Source organism: Dioscorea cayenensis, chromosome 18 (assembly GCF_009730915.1).
Source record: "Dioscorea cayenensis subsp. rotundata cultivar TDr96_F1 chromosome 18, TDr96_F1_v2_PseudoChromosome.rev07_lg8_w22 25.fasta, whole genome shotgun sequence".
NCBI classification, from domain to species: Eukaryota; Viridiplantae; Streptophyta; class Magnoliopsida; order Dioscoreales; family Dioscoreaceae; genus Dioscorea; species Dioscorea cayenensis.
In genome coordinates, this window is record NC_052488.1 from 17,459,743 (window position 1) to 17,484,375 (window position 24,633).

At 38.7% G+C, this 24,633-nt stretch overlaps 2 protein-coding genes across 2 annotated transcripts; both read right to left on the bottom strand.

Moving 5' to 3' along the window:
- Positions 1 to 680: 680 nt before the first annotated feature.
- LOC120282177 (probable inactive receptor kinase At1g48480) lies at positions 681 to 3,681 on the bottom strand. Its single transcript, XM_039288936.1, has 2 exons — positions 2,237 to 3,681; positions 681 to 1,351 (listed from the first exon to the last, which is right to left on the bottom strand). The coding sequence occupies exons 1-2, from the start codon at positions 3,540 to 3,542 to the stop codon at positions 690 to 692; spliced, it is 1,968 nt and encodes a 655-aa protein (XP_039144870.1). The 5' UTR covers positions 3,543 to 3,681; the 3' UTR covers positions 681 to 689.
- Positions 3,682 to 8,274: 4,593 nt separating this feature from the next.
- On the bottom strand, positions 8,275 to 13,360 carry LOC120282596 (metalloendopeptidase OMA1, mitochondrial-like). Its single transcript, XM_039289434.1, has 3 exons — positions 12,398 to 13,360; positions 12,173 to 12,324; positions 8,275 to 9,130 (listed from the first exon to the last, which is right to left on the bottom strand). The coding sequence occupies exons 1-3, from the start codon at positions 13,241 to 13,243 to the stop codon at positions 8,881 to 8,883; spliced, it is 1,248 nt and encodes a 415-aa protein (XP_039145368.1). The 5' UTR covers positions 13,244 to 13,360; the 3' UTR covers positions 8,275 to 8,880.
- Between the last annotated feature and the right edge of the window lie 11,273 nt (positions 13,361 to 24,633).

Below are 24,633 nucleotides of genomic sequence, written 5' to 3' on the forward strand. Positions count from 1 at the left end.
AAAAATCAAACTTAAAGATTTTATTTAAAAATATTTATCATAATAATTATTTTCTAAACAATGGATACAATAAAATAACACTTCTATGTCTAACAAAAAGGTTTTATATAATACATCAGTGGCATAGTTAGACAACAAATCCAATAACAGATAATAAGGACAATTGAAAACATAACAGTTATAAATGTTGGGAAAAAACAAGTTAGAATAGACACCCCATCCACTAAAACCAAAACCATGATAATAGATAAGACCAATCACCAAAAACTTTTTCCTTCTTTTTTTAATCACCCAACCATAACAAGGGAAAAAAAAAGCCATTTTGGAGATTCAAATATCAACATCAACCAACAAATGGTAGCAAATGGTAATTAATTACAGCAATAGGCAACACCCTCAGCTACCAACCAGCATTTGAACACTTTCTAAGATTGAATGAAAAACATTACAAATAAAAAAAATAAAAATAAAAAATAAAAACACTGATAGAAGAAGTTGCTACTCATCATCATCCTCCTAAGTGAAACATCAAACAAATAACAATCTGTTATAGAATGAAAGAACAACAACAAGCACACTTACATCATCATCATCATCATCATCATAAAGGAATGTAAGAAGAAGAAGAAGAGACCTCCACTTTTCTTCACCATTTTCATACACCATTACACCTTTTTTTCTTTTATTGGTCAAGAGATCGAAGGGATGGAATCGGTCCTTAGCGATAAGTGATCGAGATCCTCAATGGTTTGAGGATGGTCATGGTGATCTTGTTCTAGAGCTCGGAGGCTTGACTTGCGGATTTCTTCAATGCGTATCACAACATCGGCCATGGTTGGTCGTTTGTCTGGATATTGTGCCGCACAGTCAATTGCGAGCTGCAACAGCTGCACCATGTCTTCCTCTACAGTTTGATACCTTAGTAGCTCCATGTCAAACACCTCCGATGTCCATTCTTCGCGAACAACTGATTGGACCCATCTTGGCAAATCGACACCCTCCTCATTGAGAAGAGCTTGGGCTGGAGCTTTGCCAGTTAGCAGTTCTAAGAGAAGGACACCGAAGCTGTATACATCAGCCTTCTGGGAGACTTTTCTAGGATCGGTTACTTCAGGTGCACGATAGCCAGCAACACGGTTAGGAGTTGAGGAGGGGCCAACGAGGTGGGCGAGGCCATGGTCAGAGACACGGGCTTCGTGAGACTTGGCAAGGAGGATGTTGGAGGACTTGATGTTGCCATGAGAAGCACCGGGAGCTGTGGAGTGGATGTACTCAATACCCTGCGCAGCTGCAAGAGCAATGGCTGATCTCGTCTCCCAGTCTAGAGGTGTGCGGCCTGATCCTCTGTTTCCTGTATCAAAATAGACATTTTTGCTTATTAGGGGAAATTCCTCTCGCCCTCTTGAACAGGAATGTATACAACAAATGTTACACTCAAGAATACTAAACTAATGAGCAAATGAATCCTTCAACAATAAAGAACAAACAAATCAATACAAACTTTCTCATGCAAAAGAAATGGTGGCAAATTAACATAGATAAGGGTGTGTACATAAGAACTAAACATGATAAAATTTTGTATTGTTTATCTATGAACATTAAAGTGTTTTTATTTGTCAATTCATTTTATGGCATTCATGCGATCAAACACAAGAAACTATTTTACTTCTTGTTTCCCTCCCTTTTTCTCTATTTTTCCCGCAATCCAAACACACACTTACTCAAAGCCAGATTTTTGAAAGCAACCCAAAACCAATTCCGTCTCAAATGAAAGTAAACGCATTGATCCACTTGAACAAGGATTGAGAAAAACAAAAATCAAACGAAAGCATGACTTGCCTTTAAAAAGCATTTCTAATTTAATCAAACACTGAAAGTGATGGAGCTTGAGAGAATGACCAGACAATTAAAGATACAATAAACCTCGAAAGTCCATTATCTTCACAATCCATGTACAAATAAGACATTCACAAAAAACAATACAAGCAGAAATTGAAATTCTTCTGACTCCGTAATATTAAAAGAAAAGTCGTAACACAGCAAAATTTTCAAAAACAACAATAGATCATACTAAAAAAAGAAAAGATCAATTCAGCCCTAAAATCAAGAAAAAAAAATTCTAACTGTCACTAAATTCTAGATTTTTAAGGTAATTTTTTTCAAGCAGACAAAAAACAAAGATCCAAAATTGAAGAAAATTAGTTGCAGAAAAAAAGAAAAGAGGAGAAGAACAAACCATGCAATAGAGCATAAAGGCTGCCCATGGACATGTAGTCATAAACCAGGAGCTTCTCATCATTGCTGTAGTAATAAGCTCGGAGAGGAACCAAATTCGGGTGATCCATGGAGCCAACAGCCTCAATCTTCTCCCTGAATTCCTTCTCCGGCATGCTCACATCCCTCAATCTCTTCACAGCCACAACCGTCCCCATCTCCAGCACCGCTTTGTACGCCGTCCCAAAGGTCCCCTTCCCCAGAACCTCCGCTGAGGCCCTCAACAAGTCCTCAAGCTCAAACGTCCTCGGCCCTGTCCCGAAGAACAACAGCTTCTTCGTATTCTCTCCCTTCGCCGGCGCCGCCACTGATGTCGGTGGTGGACGATGAGCTGCCACGCCATTCCCTGGCTCTCCGTCGACAATGCCTTTGTCCCGGAGGGCGACCTCAACTTCTGGCGGCTTCGCCGCCACTTCAGCGGTGCCTGACTTGCTGGATTTTCTCCTGCAGAGAAGGATGATGATTAGGAGGAGCAACAGGAACCCGGCGACGGCGCCGATAGCGATTCCGGCGATGGCGCCGCCTGAAAGCTTATGGTCCTTCTTGGCTTCACTACTGGGAACAGAAGGAACGGAGCTCGTGGGTGAGATCTCGCCGGGGCAGGGAGTGAGAGGACCACCGCAGAGTGACATACCGAGAAACGCCTCTGCCGGCTTACTCCGGAGCTTCTGCGGCACCGATCCATTCAATTGGTTGTAGGACACGTTGAATTGAACCAGATTTGGGAGGTCGAGATTCGGGATCTCGCCGGTGAGCTGGTTTTCTTCAAGATATAGCGTCCCTAACCGTGTTAGCTTGTTGAAATCTGGTGAGATTCCTCCGGAGAAGTTATTCCGGGCGAGATTCAAGCGAACTAAGTTCGGAATAGATAAGAGAAACGTCGGGATCTCGCCGGAGAAGCGATTGCCCTGGAGATAGAGATTGCGAAGCTGGGAAAGCGAGGCGAGGTCGGAGGGGATGGCACCAGAGAGCGCGTTGAACCGGAGGCTGAGTGTACGGAGAACAGTGAGATTGCTGAGAATGCCGGTGGGGATAGGGCCAATGAGGCCGACGCCGGGCAGGCGGAGGAGCACGACACGGCCGTTCTCGCAGACGACGCCTTGCCAGGCGCAAGGCGAGGTGGTGGTGTTCCAGGACAGCGCCATGCGACCCACGGCAGTGCGGAAAGCAAGCAGCGCCGTCCCATCGGAGGCCAGATCCGGCCTCGCCGGCGGTACCAAGCAGAGCAAGCACGCAGCCCAACAGAGAACCCACAACGACGACGCCATTACCGAGCCCTCCGAGCTCTCTCCGAGGTGTCTCCCTCGATGGTAAAAAACCCTAACCCTTAGCTCTGCGCCATTTTATATTTACACCACCATACTTTTCTATAATTAAAATAAGTATTAGTGGGAGCCAATCTAACTGTACACGTAATTTTTTAAGATCCGAGAAAGAGTACGTGTACGATGATGATGAGTAGTTGGAACCATTTTGCTTTATAGCCCCAGTAAGAGTTTAAAATTGGTAGAGGTTTTTGGATTAGGTGCTTTTCCGTCAATGGCATTGAGAACTGTTGTTAAACGGTAGTGACGCCGTAACGGCGTTTTGGGAGGGGGGGTCGGGAAACGTGTCGGTGTTGTAATGTGGGGCCTGGTCGGGAAACAGTGCGCCGTTTCGGTCCTGCTGGTTTGGGGAAACGGGAAACGCATTTCCTTCTTTATTCTTCAATGTTGTCCACTGCTCCATCACCTTGTTGGGGTATGATTATGGAATTAAATTATTGTAATAATAATAATAATAATAAACTATATATTTATTGAGGAAAAAAAAACAAATTGGGTAAATTAATAATAACAAAGCGTTGGGACGGTGTATGCATCTGAATTTTATAGACAACAGTTGAATGATTGCAACCGTTGGATTTGAAAAGATGAAGAGGGTAGGCGTGGGTGAAGCCGTTGGATGAGAAGATGAAAAGCGCGTGTGATGCTTGAGCGGGAGCATGACTTTGAACGGCTCATGTTTGTTGGTCCCAATTGTTTGATAAGACAATCTCAACCGCCCGATAAGGATCGGACAGCTAGATCTTGTGGGACCTACGTCCAGCACAGAATGATGGGGAGATTGTGAGATTTATTTTTTATTGAATCCCTGAATTTGTTTATAATTATATACAAGTCCCTGGTTTCACAGAACCATCTTTACTATTATTTTAATTTTAATTATCATTGTTACTAAAAAGAAGGCCTTGTCCTACATACACTGCATATGGTATATGATTGAGTCGGCAGGCGTGGTTGAAAAATTAGCAAATATATTTTTAGAAAATGTGGGGAATGTGAATGCTCAACAAAATGTATGTTCTTATCTTATTAAAATTATTTAAAAAATATATGATGTGGGAAAAATACAAATTATGCTTATCATTTTAACTTTTACTTTTAAAAAAATTATTAAAATTTTATTTTATTAATGATTAATTCGTCTATTGGAATTGAATCTTTTTGTATAAAGTATTCGTGTTCTGCCAACGACAATTTAGTCCATCGCAGATCGGGTTTTTTTCATGTAAAAGTGTTCACTCGAGCTGTCGAGCGTCTGCTCTCCCGAGCTTTGATCTCCATCTCGCGCAGGTGAGGCACGGTTCGGTGGTGAACACGCCTGGTTCCCCCAACGTGTTCGTCCCTGCGTTCCGTGACATCGCCTTTCTCAAAAAAATATTCGTGTTCTATTGATCAGATGAGTTCGAATATTAATTTGTGTTGAGTAAAAGCACATATATTATAAAACTTATATTTCTATCCTTAATATGAGCCTGACTAGGGATGGCAATATTACCCATACCCGACCCAACCCGACCCGACCCGACCCGAGTTTGACGGGTAAAACCCGATTTGACCGGGTTTGGGCTCGGGTTCAGTAAAACCCGACTAGATGAAACGGGTGCAAGTGCGGGTATGGGAATTCTAATACCCGACCCTGCATCCGAACCCGCATCCCGATCCGAAAATTAAAATTACTAAAAATATTTATATAATATATATGTATATATACATATATATATATATATACTAATATGTTCTACAACTTCACAATTTAGGCTTTTTTTATTTTTTTCCTCTTTGTTTGGTCTTAGTAATTATATAATTATTTTATTTTTATTTTATTTTATAAAAAAATTATAATTACTTTTTAAGTTATTTTTTTTATAAAAAAATAATATTTTTTTATTAATTTTTTTTAATATTAGGACGAGGCGGGTATACTCATGGAGTCGACATCCGTCGGGCTGCAGGGTGTGGGTTTGGGTTTTTAAAACCCGTCGGGTTCGGCTCGGGTTCGGGATATTAGTGGGGAGTACGGGATGCAGGTGCAGTAGTACCCTGCATCTCGACCCGACCCGTTGCCATCCCTAAGCCTGACACATGATTTGTTATATTTGTGAAAAAAATAATTATTTTTAATATTTACATCATGTGTATATCGCATATATATACAATGAAATTAAAAAAAAAGTTTTTCTGTGAAAATGTATATTAAAAAAAGAAAATAAAATATATAAAGTTTTGGGTGGAAAAAAAGGAAAAAAGAAATAGAGAAGCGGGACCAGAACCGGTGACCAACAAGGGATGGTGGGGTCCACTGATCATGTGGTGGGACCGGGTCGACAGCTGTTTCAGAGAATCTCGTTGGACGGCTGTGATTGGTTGTTGTGGCTGTTGTGTCGGCGTGAACTATGGAACATTAAAAAGGGTATTTGTGGAAAACTACTTCTTGAATTACGAATTTCCCGCGAGAAAGGACTTGCTTTCCTTCTGATTCCTTTCAATTATTTTTTTGAAACCTTTATTAGAGTTTTGCCATTCCATATTCACCCTCCATACTTTGGAGCTTTCAATTTAATAACACTGATTTCTGATTTTTTTTTTTTTTTAAATTAAGTTTCATATGATTCCAAATTTTTTTTTTTTGGGTAAACCTGAAGAAAAAAATTAATAAAATTATTCATTATTCAATTGATTTAAGTTCATTATTTCTTTTTTGTGTTACATTAATGACGTATGTATAAGTTGAAAATTAATCATTTTATTCGTACATCCTCTACAAACTGCGAGCTCGCATTTATAATCAGTGGTTCATTACCAATTTACTATAATTATTTTTAATGTGTCTTGAACTCAAAATTTTTTAATTATTTCATTCTTGTTTTCCTAATAAAACCAAGTATTGTTAGATTATATATGGTTTGGTAAATTTATTAATTTATAGTAACTAAATTTTTTTTTTTATAAATAACTAAATATTTCTTGCAACTGAGGTTACAACTTGCAAGGACTGTTTTGAAACTCAATGGTTTATTATGAAATTACAATTCAGTTCTCATCATAAAAAAAAAATAGGGATGGCTATCAATATTTACAGGAAAAAAACACACTTCATTTAAAAACTGAATATGACATCAAAAGAGAATATATCCGGATATTAATATTTATTTTTTTTAATGTACTTAGTTACTAACTGATAAGAGATTGAAACACTATTTCCAAAAGGAAGAGTTACTATAATACCCATACCCATATAATGAAGCAAGTGTGGTTCTGTGAGAAATAGAAGGTTTTTTTTTTTTGTTAAGTTCTTTATGCATCAGTTTATTAGAAACCACAAGTTATAAACTAGTTTAGAGTAAAGTACTGAAAAATGAAAATGGTATAAAAAATATATTTTTTTTAGTGGGTGTTTTTTCATATAAAGGATTCAAATTCAAAATTACTCGTATAAGTTGTAAATTACCTAAATTTTTGTTATTTAGACCAATTTTTTTTGACAAAATATAGTTTTTAAAAATAAAAACTTCTCACTCAAGGTATATATTTAGATAAATTAGATATTAATGTAAAAAATTAAAAATATATAAATAAACTTTGGAGTTGGGAGAACTCTACTCATAATAACATTAGAAACTCTATTTAAATGACTATTTTGAAAGAAAAGAAGACATGATATAAATGTTTGGGTGGGAGATAGAACTAAAGGATTAAAAAGAAAAACTTTTAGCTGAACCTAGTAAAGTTTAATTTAATTAATACTTATTAAAATTAAATATTTATTCTTAAATAATAATATAATTTTTTTTATTAATATTAATACTTTTTAAAAGGTAATTATCAAATATATCTATTTAAAAAATTAAATATAATTAAAAAAATGTTACAAGTTGTTAGGTAGGAAAAAAAAAATCTTGATGTTGTTAAAAGATCATGAAAATATCATTGATATATATATATATATATTGATGGGTGAAGTAAATGGGTGTGATGTTTGCATTGTTCACATGTGCTAACTATATCCATTGGACCACTTTGATTGTTAGAGTGCCCAATCAATCTAAAACATAACACTGCCTCAAGAAACTCTACCCCTTGTTTTTCAAGCAAACACATTGCTCAGTCAATATATCATGCATGATTTTCTGAGATTGATCGGATTAATAACATGAACAACTTATTAATAAGGTGGTCCACCCAACCACAATCACACATACTACATACATCCATATATATATATATATATATATTTTCTTGTAATGATTTAAGTCAAGAATTTAGACTGATAAGATCAAAGATAACAGGGACTTATGTCTTATCTATAATTCATTGGCTTTAATTTCTCTCAAAAGTATAGTACATTGTGAGACAATGAAGGTTCAATTATTTCAATAGAATAAATTCAGAGACATCTGAAACTTCTTGGGTTTCTACATAGATTCACATGTACTGGACAGCATGATATTGAAGAGGTAGAATAAATTTTTCTTTGAAGTTACTGTTATTTCTGTTTGTACTTAAAAAACCTCCATTTCTAATATGTTCCCTCTTTTAAGCTTAATATAAAGAGAAACTAAAATTATTGCAGGAATCACAGTAATGGAAAAATTAAAAAGTATCTAAACGAAGCCTCTGGATTAAATCAAATGACTTGAATCTTACTAAATAGAAACATGAACATAATTCTCTCATATTAACAAAAGATGAAATTACTTTTCTTTGGTGAATGTAAACAAGAAAGATGAATCGTTTGAAATTTTTACAATCACACAGATTAAATTCACAAACATGTGTACTGATTTATAGGCTTTATTTGAGCCAAGACTTATTCATCTTTAAAGATGCACAAAGGCATTGGCATCCACAAGTCACCCAAACAATGTACCAAAAAGAATCCCCGAAACATCGAATTCGCCGGTACCGTAGACATTTTTAACATACGAAACCTGAATTGAATTGCGGCGGGCTTTCCTTTTTTTGTGTTGATTCTTATCTGTAACGGTCTCGGCAGAGATATCTACATTTCTCTGCTTTCCCCTGCAAACAGCTGCATTTCTCTTTGTTTAACAACCAAGTTAGCCGTCGTCGACTCATCAAGCAAACTACAACAAGTTACAAGTGCAGCTAATTTGAACATGTGAGGATTGTTTTTTGGGTAAAGATTAGCTAAGTAACAACAGTTTCTTCTTTTCCTTTTCCTCCATCATCATCATCTGATATCAGCATCATCTTTTGTTATTGTCTAGAGCATTGGATGAACCAACAAATAACAGCAGAAAAAAAGAATAGGGTGAAGTATCTATAGGAAACCAGAAACAGCATGACCGGAAACTGCATCCCTGTACACAGACAATGCTTCTTCCATCACTTGTGCCTGAGACAAGAGTTTTGCTCTTGTCTTGCTTGAGGGATGAGTTGAGATATAGTCATTCAGTAAAGACTCCCCACCGATCTGCCCGAGTCTTTCATAAACTCCTGGTGCCACACGTGGGTCATATCCAGCAGAAGCCATCAGCAAGAGACCAACGTAATCCGCCTCTATTTCCATCCTGCCAAACAAACAACAAAATCAATTGTAAAACTATATAAAACACAAACACTGCCAGGGATCAACAACTTACAACAACAGAGCCACACTATTAAAACTGAAGACATTTGCAAACTCAATAAAAAACAAGTGTAACAAATGAAGCTTATCACAACTGATAGAGTTCTTGTGTATAGAATTTAGAAGAAGAATAAAATCAGGAGAAATTGCATTGTTTTGTGTAAACCCTAGGCTCTAATGTGATTAAACATTGATAATTTTTCTATTCCGTGTGTTCTAGGGTTTGCTAATTTATGCTAATAAAAGTAAGCTAAAATACGAAAAATAAAATAAAATAAAACTCCCCTAAATAAAACAAAACTACTAAATCTAATAAGGACCAAAATAAATAAGGTAACTTAGCATCCCTCTGCCCTTAATTTCAGCCTTGTCCTTAATGTTAAGACTAAACAACTTCTGGAAATTGCTCCTAAATAGTTTGATATGGCTCTCAAGCAGCATCTTCAATGGTAGATTAGCCCATTGGACTAATATTTCAGTCTTCTCCTTGTTTTTCTTCATAATTCTTCTCTCGAGAACTATTTATGGCTAGACCTTTATTATTCTATATGAAGAGATTTCTACTGGCAAGTGTTGGAAACTGATGTGATCCCCAGTTTCTTTTTAGATAAGAAACATGGGAAACAGAATGAATTCAAGAGTGCTCTGGTAATGCAAGGCGATATGCAACAGGACCAATTCATCTAATACACCATACAGAACCAAGAATCTTAGTGATAATATCTTCATACCACGAATATTCAGACATATGCTTATAAGGCTGTAGACATAGATAAACCCAATCTTCAACTGAAAATTCTCGTTCACTTCAGTGCTTCTCTGCTTGCTGTTTCATTCAGGCTTGTGCTCCGTAAAGGTAGTTTTTTAGAAATCACAAAACCCGATCCCATAGTACAAATCACGATCTACTTGGCGCATGCTGTGAAGAGCCATGAACAATAACTAATAATGATGGGTGGTAGATCACCATAAACATCTTCAAATGGAGAAATCTTGATTAAAGAATGATAGGTAGTAGTGTACCATCATTCAGCCATGGAAGCCAATGGACCCACTCCTTCAGATGGTCACTTGTAACACTTCAAGTAGATCCTTCAAGCATTTGTTAACCACCTCAGTTAATACATCAGATTGAGGATGGCATGCAGTATTTAAGTGGAGTTTGGTTCAACGTAAACAAAATAATTCTTTCCAAAGATTGCTAGTGAAAACTGGATCTCAATCACTCACGGTAGATGTTGGCATGCCATGAAATTTAAAAATGTTTTCCATGAAAACTTTGGCCACTTTAGAAGCAGTGTACAGATAAGAAAGTGAACATAAATGGGTACTTGGTTATGCAATCCACTATAACAAAAATCGAATGAGATGGAGGAAACCTATCAATGAAATCCATAGATATTTCTGTCCAAACTTCATCAGAAATAGCTAATGATTGGAGAAGACTTGAAGATGCCATTGCTCATACTCAGCAAAAAATTGTTTGATTTCTTTTTTCATTCCTTTCGAATAGAAAGCCCAGAGCACGGCTTGTAGGTGCAAAGAAATCCTGAATGGCGGGGAATTGATGACCTATGTAACTACTGCAATATGATTACCTTTTGAGCAGAGTCAGAAGCAAAGGCAAGTTGCGTTTTATAATGCAAATCCATCTAGCCTCATGAATAATGAAGAACTGAAGTTTGACCTTGGAGTAGCTTCTGTATTATATTTTGCAAGTCCTCATCCTTCACCACCTCTATTTTCATCCCCTCACCAATTTCACATAGAGGTATTGCCATTGCAGCAATCTCCTTTGCTTAGGAAGACGAGATAGTGCATCTGCAACTAAATTTTCCTTTCCTTTCTCATAGACTATTTCAAAATCGTAATAAAGCAACTTTGAGGCCCACTTTTGCTGTATGTGGAAAGAATTCGTTGTTCTAGAAGATATTGTGAGTTTTTATGATCAGTTTGGATCTAAAAGTGTCTCCCAATAAGATAATGCCTCCACTTTAAAATAGCATGGACAACTATCATAATCTCTTTCCTAGGGCACTGCTAGCCTTTGTTAATATCGTGACAAGGACTTACTAGTGAAAGCCAATGTTCTTGCATAGCAACTCTACCATTATCTAAAACAAATGCACAGTTTCAAAAACAAACACCTTGTTAAAGTCAGGTAATGCCAATATGGGACTTGGATGCCATAACCGATTAAAGGCGAGGTGCACTGATCCTCGCATAATTTTTCACAAATTTCCTATAGTAACCAGTCAGCCCTATAAAACCACTCAAGGCCTTGATCTACTGCAACTCCCCTAGAAAAAAGAAATATGGGGCAAAGATATCTACTTGGAGTTGTCGAGAGCCGCATTTGATTTCTTCGCAAACAAAGAGTGCTCTTGTAAAAGGGTTAAAACAAAATGCAAATGCTTCAACTGATTTTCATAAGAATGACTGAATATCAGAATATCATCAAACAAATTTACAAAGATAAGACTGAAATAAATCACTCATTAAGCTTTGGAATGTGGATGGTGTTTGTTAGACCAAATGGCATTATCACTAATTCGTAGTGCTCATTGAGTGTCATAAAAGCTGTGTTTGGAACATCTTCCTCATGCACCCCTATTTGGTGATAAATCAAGTGTAGATCTAGCTTTGTAAAATACTATGCTCTACCAAGTTCATCTAACATCTCATCAACTACTAAAATGGGATGGGATTTTTTTTTTTTTATCTTTGACAGTTATACTTTTTAAGGCTTTGCAATCTTTACACATCGCCAATAATATCCATCTTTTCTTGATACCGATAAAACTGAAGAAGAGCAAAGGATTAAACAGTGACACTATGAACTACAGAGTAACATTGCCAGGATCAAACAAACTTTCTATGTTTTATATTGGCTATTTCTGAAGCAATTATAAGCCACATCAAAATTACCAAGTTAAATTTGCCAAATAAAGATGGAAGTAGAAAGAAATTAAAATTGAAATACCTTCTGGAGAAGGGCAGTCGCAGCAAAAGAGTAGACATTGCGTTGATAAGATCAGGCATGAAAAAGAACTGGAGAAGAATCAGCTGAACAATTGCCAACCACAAGCTCTTTGTGATCATCTCTGCCGAATGGCGAGCAATAGCATGGGCAACCTTCAAGAAACAAAAACAAACCATAGATAAGCTCAAAGAATCATCTCACCTTCAATAAAGAAAAAGTAAAAACCTCATGTCCAAGCACAGTGGCAATCTCGGCATCCGTCCTGAAATGATCAAGAAGTCCGGTGAATACAACTATCTTGCCACCCGGAAGGCAAAAGGCATTGACAGTTTTATCCTTCACCACAAGCACCTCCCAATTCAATCCCTCCAAATGGCGTGTCTGCGGATGGGTCTCCGCAGCCTTCTTCCTACTAGTATGCACCCATTTATCATCAAGGATCTCATCCTCCGAGCTCCATCCCTCTTTCTTCTTATGTTTCGCCTCATCGCCTTGTCTCAGGGCCAACAGAGTCTCTTTGGACTTCTCAGGATCGACCTCCCATTCCGGGACCTCAGAAGCGTACCCGAGATCGCCCCACTGCCGGGTATCATGGCGAAGACCTCGTTGAAGGGCTTCAATGATATCTTTGGCAATAAGCCGGACGCGGACGCTATCGGGATGGATGGCGGGGAGGATCTTGCCCTTGAGGGAGTCCTTCATCTGCTGGAACCCGTGCTCGCCGAGCTGGCGCTCAACGGAAGGAGAGAGGAGGATCAAGTGGGAGCGCTTAGTGTAGGGGACGGTCTCAAGATGGCCGTAGTAGATCGTCAAGATGGCGCAGCCGCTGAGGACGACGACGATGAGGATGGTGCCGGAGTTTTGGTACCAGCGGCGGGAAGAGCGGCGGCGGAAGTGCTGGAGCTGACCTCGATCGAAGTAGTAGAAGCGGCGCCATTGAGAGGAGGGATTGGGGATAGGATTAGGGTTAGAGATGGATTTGGAGAAGAGAGGAGGAGAGGGTTTGGGGGAAGTGATCTTGGAGGAGATGGAGCGGCAGAGGAGGGGAAGTGATCTACGGAGGAAGTTCATTTTGTATTTGTGTTTGGGAAGTGGGGGAGGTGTGGAGGATGTAATAGCCGGAAGTTAAGATGGAAGGACAATTCCGGAATCGTTCTAAGATCTCTGTAGAAGCTTGGAGCAGTGGCTTTAGAAACTCAACAGTGAGACACATATGTCAGAGACAAAGGTTTTTTAAAAAAAATTAAAAATTAAAATTCATATTTTATAATTTTGAATGGGTATGGATATCTAAGTGATTAGTTTATTTTGTGTTTTCCGTCTTTTTAGTCCTTTTAATATAAAATTTATTTTTTTTAGCTCTCTGATATATTTTTATTTTTTTTATTTTCTCTAATTCATCAGTTAAAAAGATCAAAAAAGTAAATCTGTCAATTAAAAAAATAAAAAAAACAGAAATATGTAAATACGAGAATCAAAAAAGCGAATTTTATATTAAAAAGACTAAAATAGCAGAAAACACAAAATAAAAGAACTATATTGATATTTTGACCTTATGAATAATAGGTTGACAAATAATTATATGTATATTTATATTAGAATTAATCTTTTGTTCAAATTAAAGTGAAATTTGAGATAGTCTAAATATGTAAAATGTATTTAATGTAATTTTAATTTTTATATGATTAAAAAAATAAATTAAATTAAAGGGTATATCTAACAAGTTTATTCCTAGTTTGTATGATTAGTAGATTAAAGTGAAATTTGAGATAGTCTAAATGTGTTATTGAAAAAAGTTTTAGTTTGTTTCTTCTTTAGTTTATTCTTCAACTCCAGCATGTTTTTAGTTTGTTTATTCATTGTTAGTTCAGTTGGTCCCCCAGACTGGGTCCCGCTGTGTCAAAGCTAATGAAGCATGTGGAGGAAAATAAATGAGATGCTTAGTCCCTATATTTTGGAAGGACATTGTTGCAGCCAACTATCAATTTTTAAGATGTTCTTTAATCTTTGTTGAGGAAATAAATTGATCTTTATTCTCATAAATCTATCTTCATTATTGAGGATGAACAAAGTTTTTACCTTTCTTGATGATATTTAGTTGATATTTCATAAGTTCTAGTCAACTACAACAAACAAATACACGAATATCTTCACAGACAACCTAGCAAAATGTTTTTGTCCTCTTAGAATTTTTTCCCTATTTTGTCTTTCTCAGAATAGAAATAACTTATGACTTGATTTTATTTATGCTTTTCATGGAAGATCAAACTTTGTTTTTATTGTTGTGTTCAATATGTTGAGAATAGGGCTAAACTCTACCTTTCTATATAGGTGTCAAAGCATGTCTGAGGAATATATTGTTAGATACCACCATGGAGGCACACTGGTGAAATAAGGGAGGCCAAAATACAATGACAGGAAAGTGGATGACTTCAGTGTGGACCCTGACAAGCTTTACTACTGAGACATGTTGGGAGATCTTCAAATGTTGGGCTATGATGTAAACTCGACTATGGATTTATTTTTCTTGGATGGATGTGGGGCATTGAAGCACATCTCCAATGATGCTGAGATTAGAGGACTCGATGAATAACTCAGAAACCAAATTGCAGTAGATGTGTATGTTGAGGTATCTGGTGATAGCCATGTTTGATATTTTCCAGATATTCTGAAGCCTAAAGTACAGGAGAAGTTCTTTGCAGATTTACGTTCAACAAGTGATGCTAATGCTGTACATAATAATATACTGCCATAAGTGTTGGTTATAGATGTGGGGAGTGAAAGTGAAAAGGAGTGCAGTGAGAAAGAGGCAAGTGTTGCTCCAAGGAAAGAAACCCCAGCTGAAAATGAAGACGATGCTTTGCTTACTTCTGCATTACAGAATGAAGGGGCAGTTGCACTTCAGGAGCAGGGTTAGGAGAATGAAGTTGATGCACAAGAAAATTAAAAGGGCTGCTGATGTGGTAACCAATGCTGAAGGAAGTGTATGGGATGTTGAGGTACAAGATAATCAGAATTGTAATAGTTCTAGTACGGATGATGAAGAAAATCTATTTCAGATGCCTTTTGCAGAATGTGACTCTGAGGAAGATGCTAAAAGAGATGAAGCTAGGGAGAAGGTAAGGAATTATGTTGAGTTGTAGAAGAGCTTCCAAGTAAATGCTGAGAATGAGGCTGAGGATACACCAACAGGAAATGTAGATGAAGGCTTTGTTGGGAGCAATTTCAGGAGTGTCTCTGAATTTGGGAAAGTGAATCGGTATGAAAGTGATTATATTTCATCATCTGATCTAGGGAGCTATGATGACACAAGTGAAGGGTCAGACAAAGAGGATGCACAATGACACAGATCTGCCAGGAAGATCTTTGATCCCACCTGCCACGCCCCGACCCTAGCCGGGCACATGGCAATCGCCATGACAATAATGAGTGGACCCTACAGTGTCCCACCTCCTAGTCATCGTAAGGCTCAAAACAACCCTGCTAACACAACTTACAAAAGAAAGATACAAGGTTCACAATAGAACCAGCCAAGGTTCCAAATACAACAAAAATGTATAAATATAGGAACAATACACAATACTCAAGTCTAGTGGATCCATAAACTTTACATGTACACTACACACTAACCTAAACAAAGAGAAAAGGGTAGGTCACTTTATTGCCTGCCCAGCACAGCCTAGTTCAATGTCGCAGTCTGAGAGAGAAGAAAAAAGAGTAGTGAGTAACAGACGTTACCCAGTGAGTGGTGTCAGCATAAATATAATATAGTAATAAAGTATTTCAGATTGTAGTAACCACAATAATAATAACATATAGAATTAGTTCCAAGTATTCAGCAAGTTAACAGATAACACAATGATTCATAAATAATACAGGTAAGTACCATTTTCCAACACATTGAGCACTGCTCAAAATACAGGCTTGCCTCAAATAATTCCAAAGCTAATTGTAGCTGCGACTAGTTACGGGACCACCAAGGTGTTTTAAGATTTTTAAAATTCAAAATACTGGCTTCCTTGGTATTGGGCACTGAGATTCCCTTGTGGTGACCATGGGTTTCTCACATATAAGGCCGCCTGTCAATGGCTCCACGCACCTCTTGACCAGGGTAAACTTAGGGTTGACCACGCCGCCTCCCATCAGGCCGGCCCGTGGAACCCCACACTACAATGTCAGACTGAAGTCCCCTGTCACCATCAAAATCCAAATGTTACAATGCAATTTTTTCCAATTTCAACTCGAGAAATCAAGCATATGATGTGTAAATACGAAAATATACATCAATCCATATTTCACTTGCATGTAAATTACATTTACATGTAGACATGTTTCTTTCGAAATAAATATGTACAAGTATACTAGAATCATCTTTACCAAATAACTCAATGCTCAAAATATCCATATATATATATATATATCCAGACACACACACACATATATATATATATATCAAATGAAGTATGATTTATGACATAAAACATGTAAAGAAATACTATAGTACTCTTATTAAATCTATGCAATTAACAATTATACCACTCACTGAACCAGTCGTCTTGCCTCAAGACGCGCTCACTGGTCAGCAGTTTCTTTCCCCTTGGAAGATGCCTCGCCACCTAGAATCAAGTAGAGAATCTAAGAACCAATGAACACAAGAATGGAAACTAAAATGCATGAGAATGCAATGTTACATGTCGAACTTGTAACTCTAGGGTTTAGGGGAAAATGATGTCATTTTAGACCCAAACGACCTCAAACCGAAGTAACTAGTTCCAATGGATTCCAAATAAGAAAGGCTTCGATTTAGACCAAAGAAATACAAGAAAAGGCCAAGGCTTTTTCGGTGCTACAGTAATTTCGGCTTGTTACAGTACTGCTACAGTACCGGCCCTTAAAACAATGGTTACTTGCCGATATAAAACAACAAATCACGAAATTTCTTTACAAATATTCACACAAATGAATAACAACGACACTGGTTTTGATTTGAGCCCAAAAACAACTCAAACTAAAGTTTATTTTTAGGTTTTCAAAGATTTCAAAAACGATGAAATACGAGAAAAATACAAAGGAAAAACCTTGAATCAAAGCCTTACCAAGCTCAAGAGAATGAGAGGAAGAGAATAGGAGCGTTGATTCGCCGATAAAACTCACCGAAGAATTTTGTTTTTCAAAGATGGTGTTCGGCCAAAAGGAAGAAGAAGGAATGAAAACAAAGAAGAAAAAAAGAATGAGAGAATGAGAAGCCAACCACATTGCTTCTCTTATCTACATTCAATTCCTTTTGTTTTAAAGAAAAAATAAAATTACCACAATGCCCTTATAATAGAAAAAAGAAAGAAATGAGTCCAAAAGACTGTTTTGCCCCTAATTTTTGGCTGGTTTTCACACACAACCTACTATACAATCATGCAAGAATGGCACTAGTGATAAATGACTATTTTACCCCTAATGCATGCACAAAAAAACTGAAAAAGGCATGTGGTCAAAAATTGTTAGGACAGAGTACCACATTTTACCCTCCTTAGAGAAATTTTGTCCTCAAAATTTCTACTTACTAGACTCACTGAATAAAATAGGATATTTCTCTCTCATGTATCGTTCAGATTCCCAAGTTAACTCCTCAATCCGATCACTTTTCCAAATGATTTTTACAACTGGCACCAATTTTCCTGGAAGCACTTTTTCTAGCCAATCAAGGATATGGACATGTCTCACTTTAAACGCCAAATCTTCTCAAAGTTCCACTAGTGGTGTTTCCAAGTGTATGTGACGGATCATACATGTACTTCTTCAACAACGAGACGTGGAAAACATTATGGATTTTCTCTAACTCTGGCGGTAACTCTAGTTTATAAGCCACGGACCCAATTCTCTCAAGTATCAGGAACAACCCAATATAGCGAGGATTTAGCTTTCCCCTGTTACGAAACCGTATTACTCCTTTCCAAGATGATATCTTCAAGAAAACTCTATCACCCACTAGAAACTCTAAATCTCTTCTCTTGTTGTCAGCATAACTCTTTTGTCGATCTTGAGCCACTTTCAACCTCTCTTGAATTGCCTTCACTTTTTATGTGGTTCCTTCAATCAATTCCACACTTTGCAACTTTATTTCACCAACTTTACTCCACCAAAGAGGTGTTGACACTTACATCCATACAAAGCTTCATAAGGAGCCATACCAATACTTGCGTGAAAACTGTTGTTGTAAGCAAATTCCACAAGAGGTAAATGCTTGTCCAAACTTCCCTGGAAATAAAAAACATAGGCCTTCAACATATCCTTAAGTGTCTAGATTGTACGGTCTGATTGGCCATCTGTCTAAGGATGGTATGCAGTGCTAAATCTCAAAGTTGTCCCCAGAGCCTGATGAAACTTTGGCCAAAACTGACGTGTAAATCTTAGGTCGCGATCTAACACAATTGAAACAGGTACCCCGTGGAGTTTAACAACTTTGCTTATAAATAGCTTCGCTAACCTTTCCAAAGAATATTTGGTATGAATAGCCAGAAAATGGGTTGATTTCGTCAAACGGTCCACAATAACCCATACGGCATCATGCCCTTGAAGAGTACGCGGTAGCCCAACTATGAAATCCATAGTAATATGCTCTTATTTCAACTTTGGGATAGGCAAAGGTTGTAATAGTCCTGTTGGTTGTTGATGCTTCGCTTTTACTTCCTGGTATACTAAGCATCTTGCTACAAACTCTGCGATCTCACGCTTCATTCCAGACCACCAATAATTTTCCCTGATCATACAGTACATCTCAGTGCTACCTGAATGTACTATGTAGGATGAGGAATGAGCTTCCTCTAAAATATCACTTCTAAGTCCTTTATCCTTTGGAATACAAACTCTTCCCCGAAATATAAGAATACCATCACTGCGAAGCCCAAATTCACTAGGTTCACCTTTTGCCAACCTCTGTATATTTTTCATCAACTCTTCATCTACTCTCTGAGATTCCTGAATCTGCTTAAGTAATGATGGTCTTACCAAAAAAGTTGCAAACAGAACTCCCTTTGGCTCAATCTTAAGTCTCACATCTATGTCTCGAAGAACTGCAAGTTGAGACCGATAAGATGTTGTAGCTGATAAGTGTATTAGTAATACGAAGTATTCTTTTCTTACATTGAGCATTACTTTTCTTAGATTTTATCGCTTATTAGTGTATATTTGTGTTCTTTTGTATATGAAGGGTTGTGAAGGAAATTGTGGAAGAAATAAATGAAAAGTAGATCGTGGATGCATTTATTGATGAAGTCTTGCAGTGAACAAGCGTGAAGACACAATTTGTGAGAAACGACATGTGAGTGTGTGCCAATCTCCATTGTGCTCGAGCGAATATACAATTTAGAGGGGCATAAAGACAGTCACACTCATGTGTTCCGACTTGTGCAAGATTAGCAAAATCTTCGTCAATGTGGTTTAGTTGAAGACGTAAAGCAATCTACCGTGGATGTGTGCCCATTCATGTGGCCTCGATGGAAAGTGTGGATTCGGGAGTACTTTGGCGAAGTACTGTAGTAGTCTACTGTAGTAAATCACTATAGCAGTTATTGTTCATAGATCGCATAAAATCAGTATCCTAGAAATTGACACGGGCGTGTGGAAATTCCACACGCCCGTGTGGATGCCCGATTCTAACCCTATTTAAGCCGTGATTTCAAACGTTTTGGGGATCCTTATCTAATCCTTTTCTCATCTTTTCCCCATCTTTGGAGGCGCTCGCGGCTAGGGTTTGGAGAGGCTTTGGCTAGGTCTTTGGAGTGGTTCTACGGCCTTTGACATCGGGTTACTTCGGAAGATAGTTATTGGGAGAACTTTCGTCAGCATAGATTCAGCGAGGTGGGCCCTAGGCTTGAAGAGGGAACCATTGGAGAAGACGAGGCAACTCCACAAGACCATCGATACAAACTATAAGGTGGTTTTATTTATGGATTGCATGCTTTTACATTCGATTTCATTGTTGATTGTATACTGTTCCATGTAGAACTAAACCCCTAGTGGGTACTTGGACTTGTAAATCCTAGGATGATTTTATTTCATTGAACTTTTATTATGCTTTTTTAATTGATGTTTTAATTGAGTTCCATCCTTGAATGTGTATTGCATTGATTTTCCCTTAGAGTAACACGAGGGTTGAGAATCTATCATGGTAATCCTTGTGAATGATTGACACACCATGAGGGTTAGACAAAGCAAGGTTGGAGAAGGTTAAGAGGGTGAGTCGAAAGGTAGCGGAATGTCCCCTTTCCCTTCCGATTTGATTTACCCTACCTCCACGTTCCAAGAGTTCATTGCGGTCATGATAGAGTGAAGTGCTAAGAGACAAACTCCGATGGGGCTTAGTTGCGCAAGTAACAAAGTGAAGGGTTGAAGTAATTCTTAGTGCTGGGCTTAATTATGACTAGGGGTCTTTCGCCTGGACCAAAGTGTTAGATCTATATTAGGGAATAGGGTTTATCACTTGGAGTCTCTAGAGCTTCTTGCAACCCCACACAATGTGAGACGTCGAGAGTATCCCTTTCTTCTGGGACATAGTGTGAGGGTTAGTCACAGTTAACCTTAGGTTTGGGAGCATGTGTTTTAGGATTTCCACGGCTCATTAGACATCAGTTAGGAGATATATTGAGGACTCTTGCACTTGAAACAATAGTCCTAGGGTGAGCAATGTCCGAGTACCCCATTTCTTATCGATTGCCTCTCCTTACTTCTATTGCATCTTTTTCTTCTTTTTTTTACTTTCACTTGCATTGATATTATTCACACCACTCTTACATCATCTTCACTATAGCTAAATAGCAATTTTTGTGTTTCTAAGCACTATTCCCTATAGATATGAGTGCCCACTCACCAGGGTACTTTATTACTTCGACAACTTGTGCACTTGCGGTACACACACGCAAAGGGTGTGTCAAGTTTTTAGGGCCATTGTCATGGAATAGGTGTTTTGGAAGCATTTTGCACTTTGCTATTTTAGCTATTCATCACTTGTTCTATTTGACACTTTCTTATTCTTCCATTGTTCTGATTTGTTTTTTTTCTTTGGTTGCAGCTTTAGGTTATGATCCGAGGAAACTCTTCGATATTAGTTGAAGGTGATCTAGACATTGGAAGGAGAATTCATAGAAGGGGAAAATAACCTATATAAGAACATTCAAATCAATCTGAGATAAAATGTGAAGGGTCTTATAATATTACAGAATAGAATGGGCAGCAGAGGACACTCTCAGATTATGCCAGACCTGCAGTTCTTGGCATGTAGGTGCGGCCATCGATCACAGCCCAGAATTTGGAGCTCAAGCTAGGCTTCTTCCAAATGTTACAGCAGTCAGCACAGTTTAATGGTTTGGCCGATGAGGATTTAAACAATCATATTGAAAACTTCTTGGAAGTGTGCGACATGCTCAAGATTAATGGTATCACAGATGATGCTACCAAGTTGAGGGCCTTTCCATTTTCCTTGAAAGGGAGAGTAAAGCAGTGGCTACATTCATTACCTAGAGTATCGATCACTACATGGGAGGAGATGGTAGAAGCTTTTCTTGCCCGATATTTCCCTCCCGGAAATCCGCAAATCTCAGGAATGAAGCTCTTGCAGAAATGTCCTCAACATGGGTTCCCCGAGTGTATAATTATTCAAACTTTCTATAGTGGTTTGAACCCAAGCACGAAGCAGTTACTTGATACTGCAGCAGGAGGTACCTTAGAAAGCAAAACCCCCAACGAAGCCTGACATCTCATCAATGAAATAGCTATGAACAACTATCAGTGGAACACACTGGACAAAAAAGAAGGTAGCCGGATTTTATGAGATCGATACAGTCACATCATTGGCGGCCCAGGTTGAGTTATTGAGCAAAAAATTAGACACTCTAACTTATCCTAGAGTGGTAGCCGTGATAAGTTGCACTGGGTGTGGGGGAGGACATGCACCGTCTGATTGCCCTATTTCAATTGGTGGTACCACTTCCGTGGAATAGGTTAATTTTGTAGGTAATGTAATGAGAGGACAAGGAAATCCATATAACAACACCTACAATCTGGGGTGAAGGTGCTACCCAAACCTTTCTTGTAGTAATCAAGGATAACAGAAGACTGTGGCACCACTGGGTTTCCAATAACAACAACAAGCCCTAAACATGAAGAATCGAGTTTCAGGGTTGGAAAACCGAATGATCGACTAAGAGAAGGCTTTGACCAAGTTCATTTCATCATCAGATACAAGATTTCAATCGGTTGAAGCCACACTTCGCAACCACACCACTTTATTGCATAACTTGGAGAACTAAGTGGGACAAATTGCGAAGTCACTCTCGGAAAGACCTCAAGAGAGTTTTCCTAGCAACACGAAGACCAATCCAAGATAATATGTGAAGGCGATCGCTTTGAGAAGTGGTTGTGAAGTTGAGAGTAGGCTCTCTAGTGAGAAGACCAATGTTGAGCTACCCGAGGTCGTGGAGGTTCAGGAGAGAACCAAAGAGAAGGAGGTGGCACCCCCACCTTATAAGCCAAGAATCCCTTACCTTTCAAGATTAAAGAATGACCAAAATGATAAGCAATACAAGAAGTTCTTGGGTCTATTCAAGCAGTTGCACATCAATATCCCATTTGTTGAGGCATTATCTCAAATACCTCGTTATCTCAGAAGCTGGGCTTGGGAGAGCCTAGACGCATTCGGATGACACTTCAATTGGTCGGTCCAACATTTAGACATCCAAGGGGAATCATTGAAGATGTACTTGTGAAAGTTGACAAGTATATATTTCCTGTTGAATTTGTGGTGTTGGATGTTGATGAGGATGCCAAGGTTCCATTGATGCTTGGGAGGCCATTCTTGGGCACTTCCAAGGCTCTCATTGACATGGACAGTGGGGAGTTGCACAGAACACCAAGAGGCGTGGCTTTTCTTTAAAATCTACTCGTACCTTTTCATCTTTTCACTCCCAAACACTCAGAGAACTCATCTTTCACTCTCCCAACCCGTCACCATTGATTTATAGAGGTTTTTAGTGTGTTTTCCAGCCGTAAACAAGATTTTATACTCTCATTTCGTCAGTGAGCCCTTTTTCCCTATTTTCCTCGCCAATCTTGATTTATTCAGCTTAAAGTAGTGAATGTTGTTTCGATTTCATTATTAAATGGATGGTGCATGTTTTAGAGTGATTTTAGAATGAATTTGTGATGGATTTTTGTGAGTTTTGTATAGTGGCTGTGCAATTTTCACGCCCCGTGGATCCACACGGGCTTGTAGAATTTCCACACGACCGTGTGGATTTTTGCAATATTGATTTCTTGAGTTTATTTAATCGATTCTTTTTCAATTCTTGCAGATATGGCTCCTAGAACCAAGAAAGCGGCCGGCAAGGCGTCCATAAGAGTCTTCTCATGAGCCAGAGCAGTTGAAATTTGCGATCTCCGAACACCAGGTTCAGTTTGAGTGTCTATCAAAGCTCAAGTTCGGGTAGTCATGTTTCCCAGACTTGAGTGCACTCGAGAGATCCAGAGAGGAGATGAGGCGGCTGAGAAAGTTGTTGAGCTCCTCTCAGTCGGTAGCTGGAGGAGATTATTGTCTATACGAGAGCCAGCAATCCGTATGCTTACTTTAGAGGTGCTCTCTTCGTTCGAGTTCGATCGCTCATATAGTTGTTTCTCGAGCATCGATACTATACAGTTCCGAGCATTTGGACAACACTATAGCATGAGTGTCACTTAGTTCTCGGTCCGGCTTGGACTATATGATGAAGCTTTCACTGATACAGAAGAGTATGCACATCTACCGATAGATTACCCTGGCAGCTTAATACCTCAGCGCGCATACAGAGCACTGTGTAGACAGGGACAGTACGAGCCTGGAGTCTCTAAGGTGACATGCTTCTCCCGACCGGCTTACTGCTACATCTAAGCCGTTCTTAGCCGGTCAGTGAATGACCGGGGTGACAGTACAGGGGTGTTGAGCCGTCAGGAGCTGTTGTACTTATACTTGATGGTGCAGAGTGAGCTGATTCACCTTGGGCACATTATAGCAGAGTACCTGAGGCATCAAGGGCAGTACACGAGAGTGGGGGTGATTTTCTCAGGCCCATACATCACCAGACTCAATATCTGGCTGGGTTTACTAGACGCGATCAGAGGGACTAAGAAGATGATTGTACCATTACTCCTCGGCCTAGAGACGTTGAGACTCATGGGGATGATCCGCAAATATAGAGATGGAGTCTATGTGATGATTATTCCCCCACCAGAGACGGTCGAAGGGGAGACAAATGCAACGGAGGAGTCTTAGCCTGCGCAGGAGCCATAGTCGGAGCATATGGAGACTGATGTACCCCCAATAACACAGGAGCCACCACTAGTGCAGATATTTTCTCCTTCTCAAGCCTATGATCACTTTGAGAAGCTCGAGGGGGTGCTGTATAGGTATTACAGCGGGATTTAGCTGAGGTTCGCGC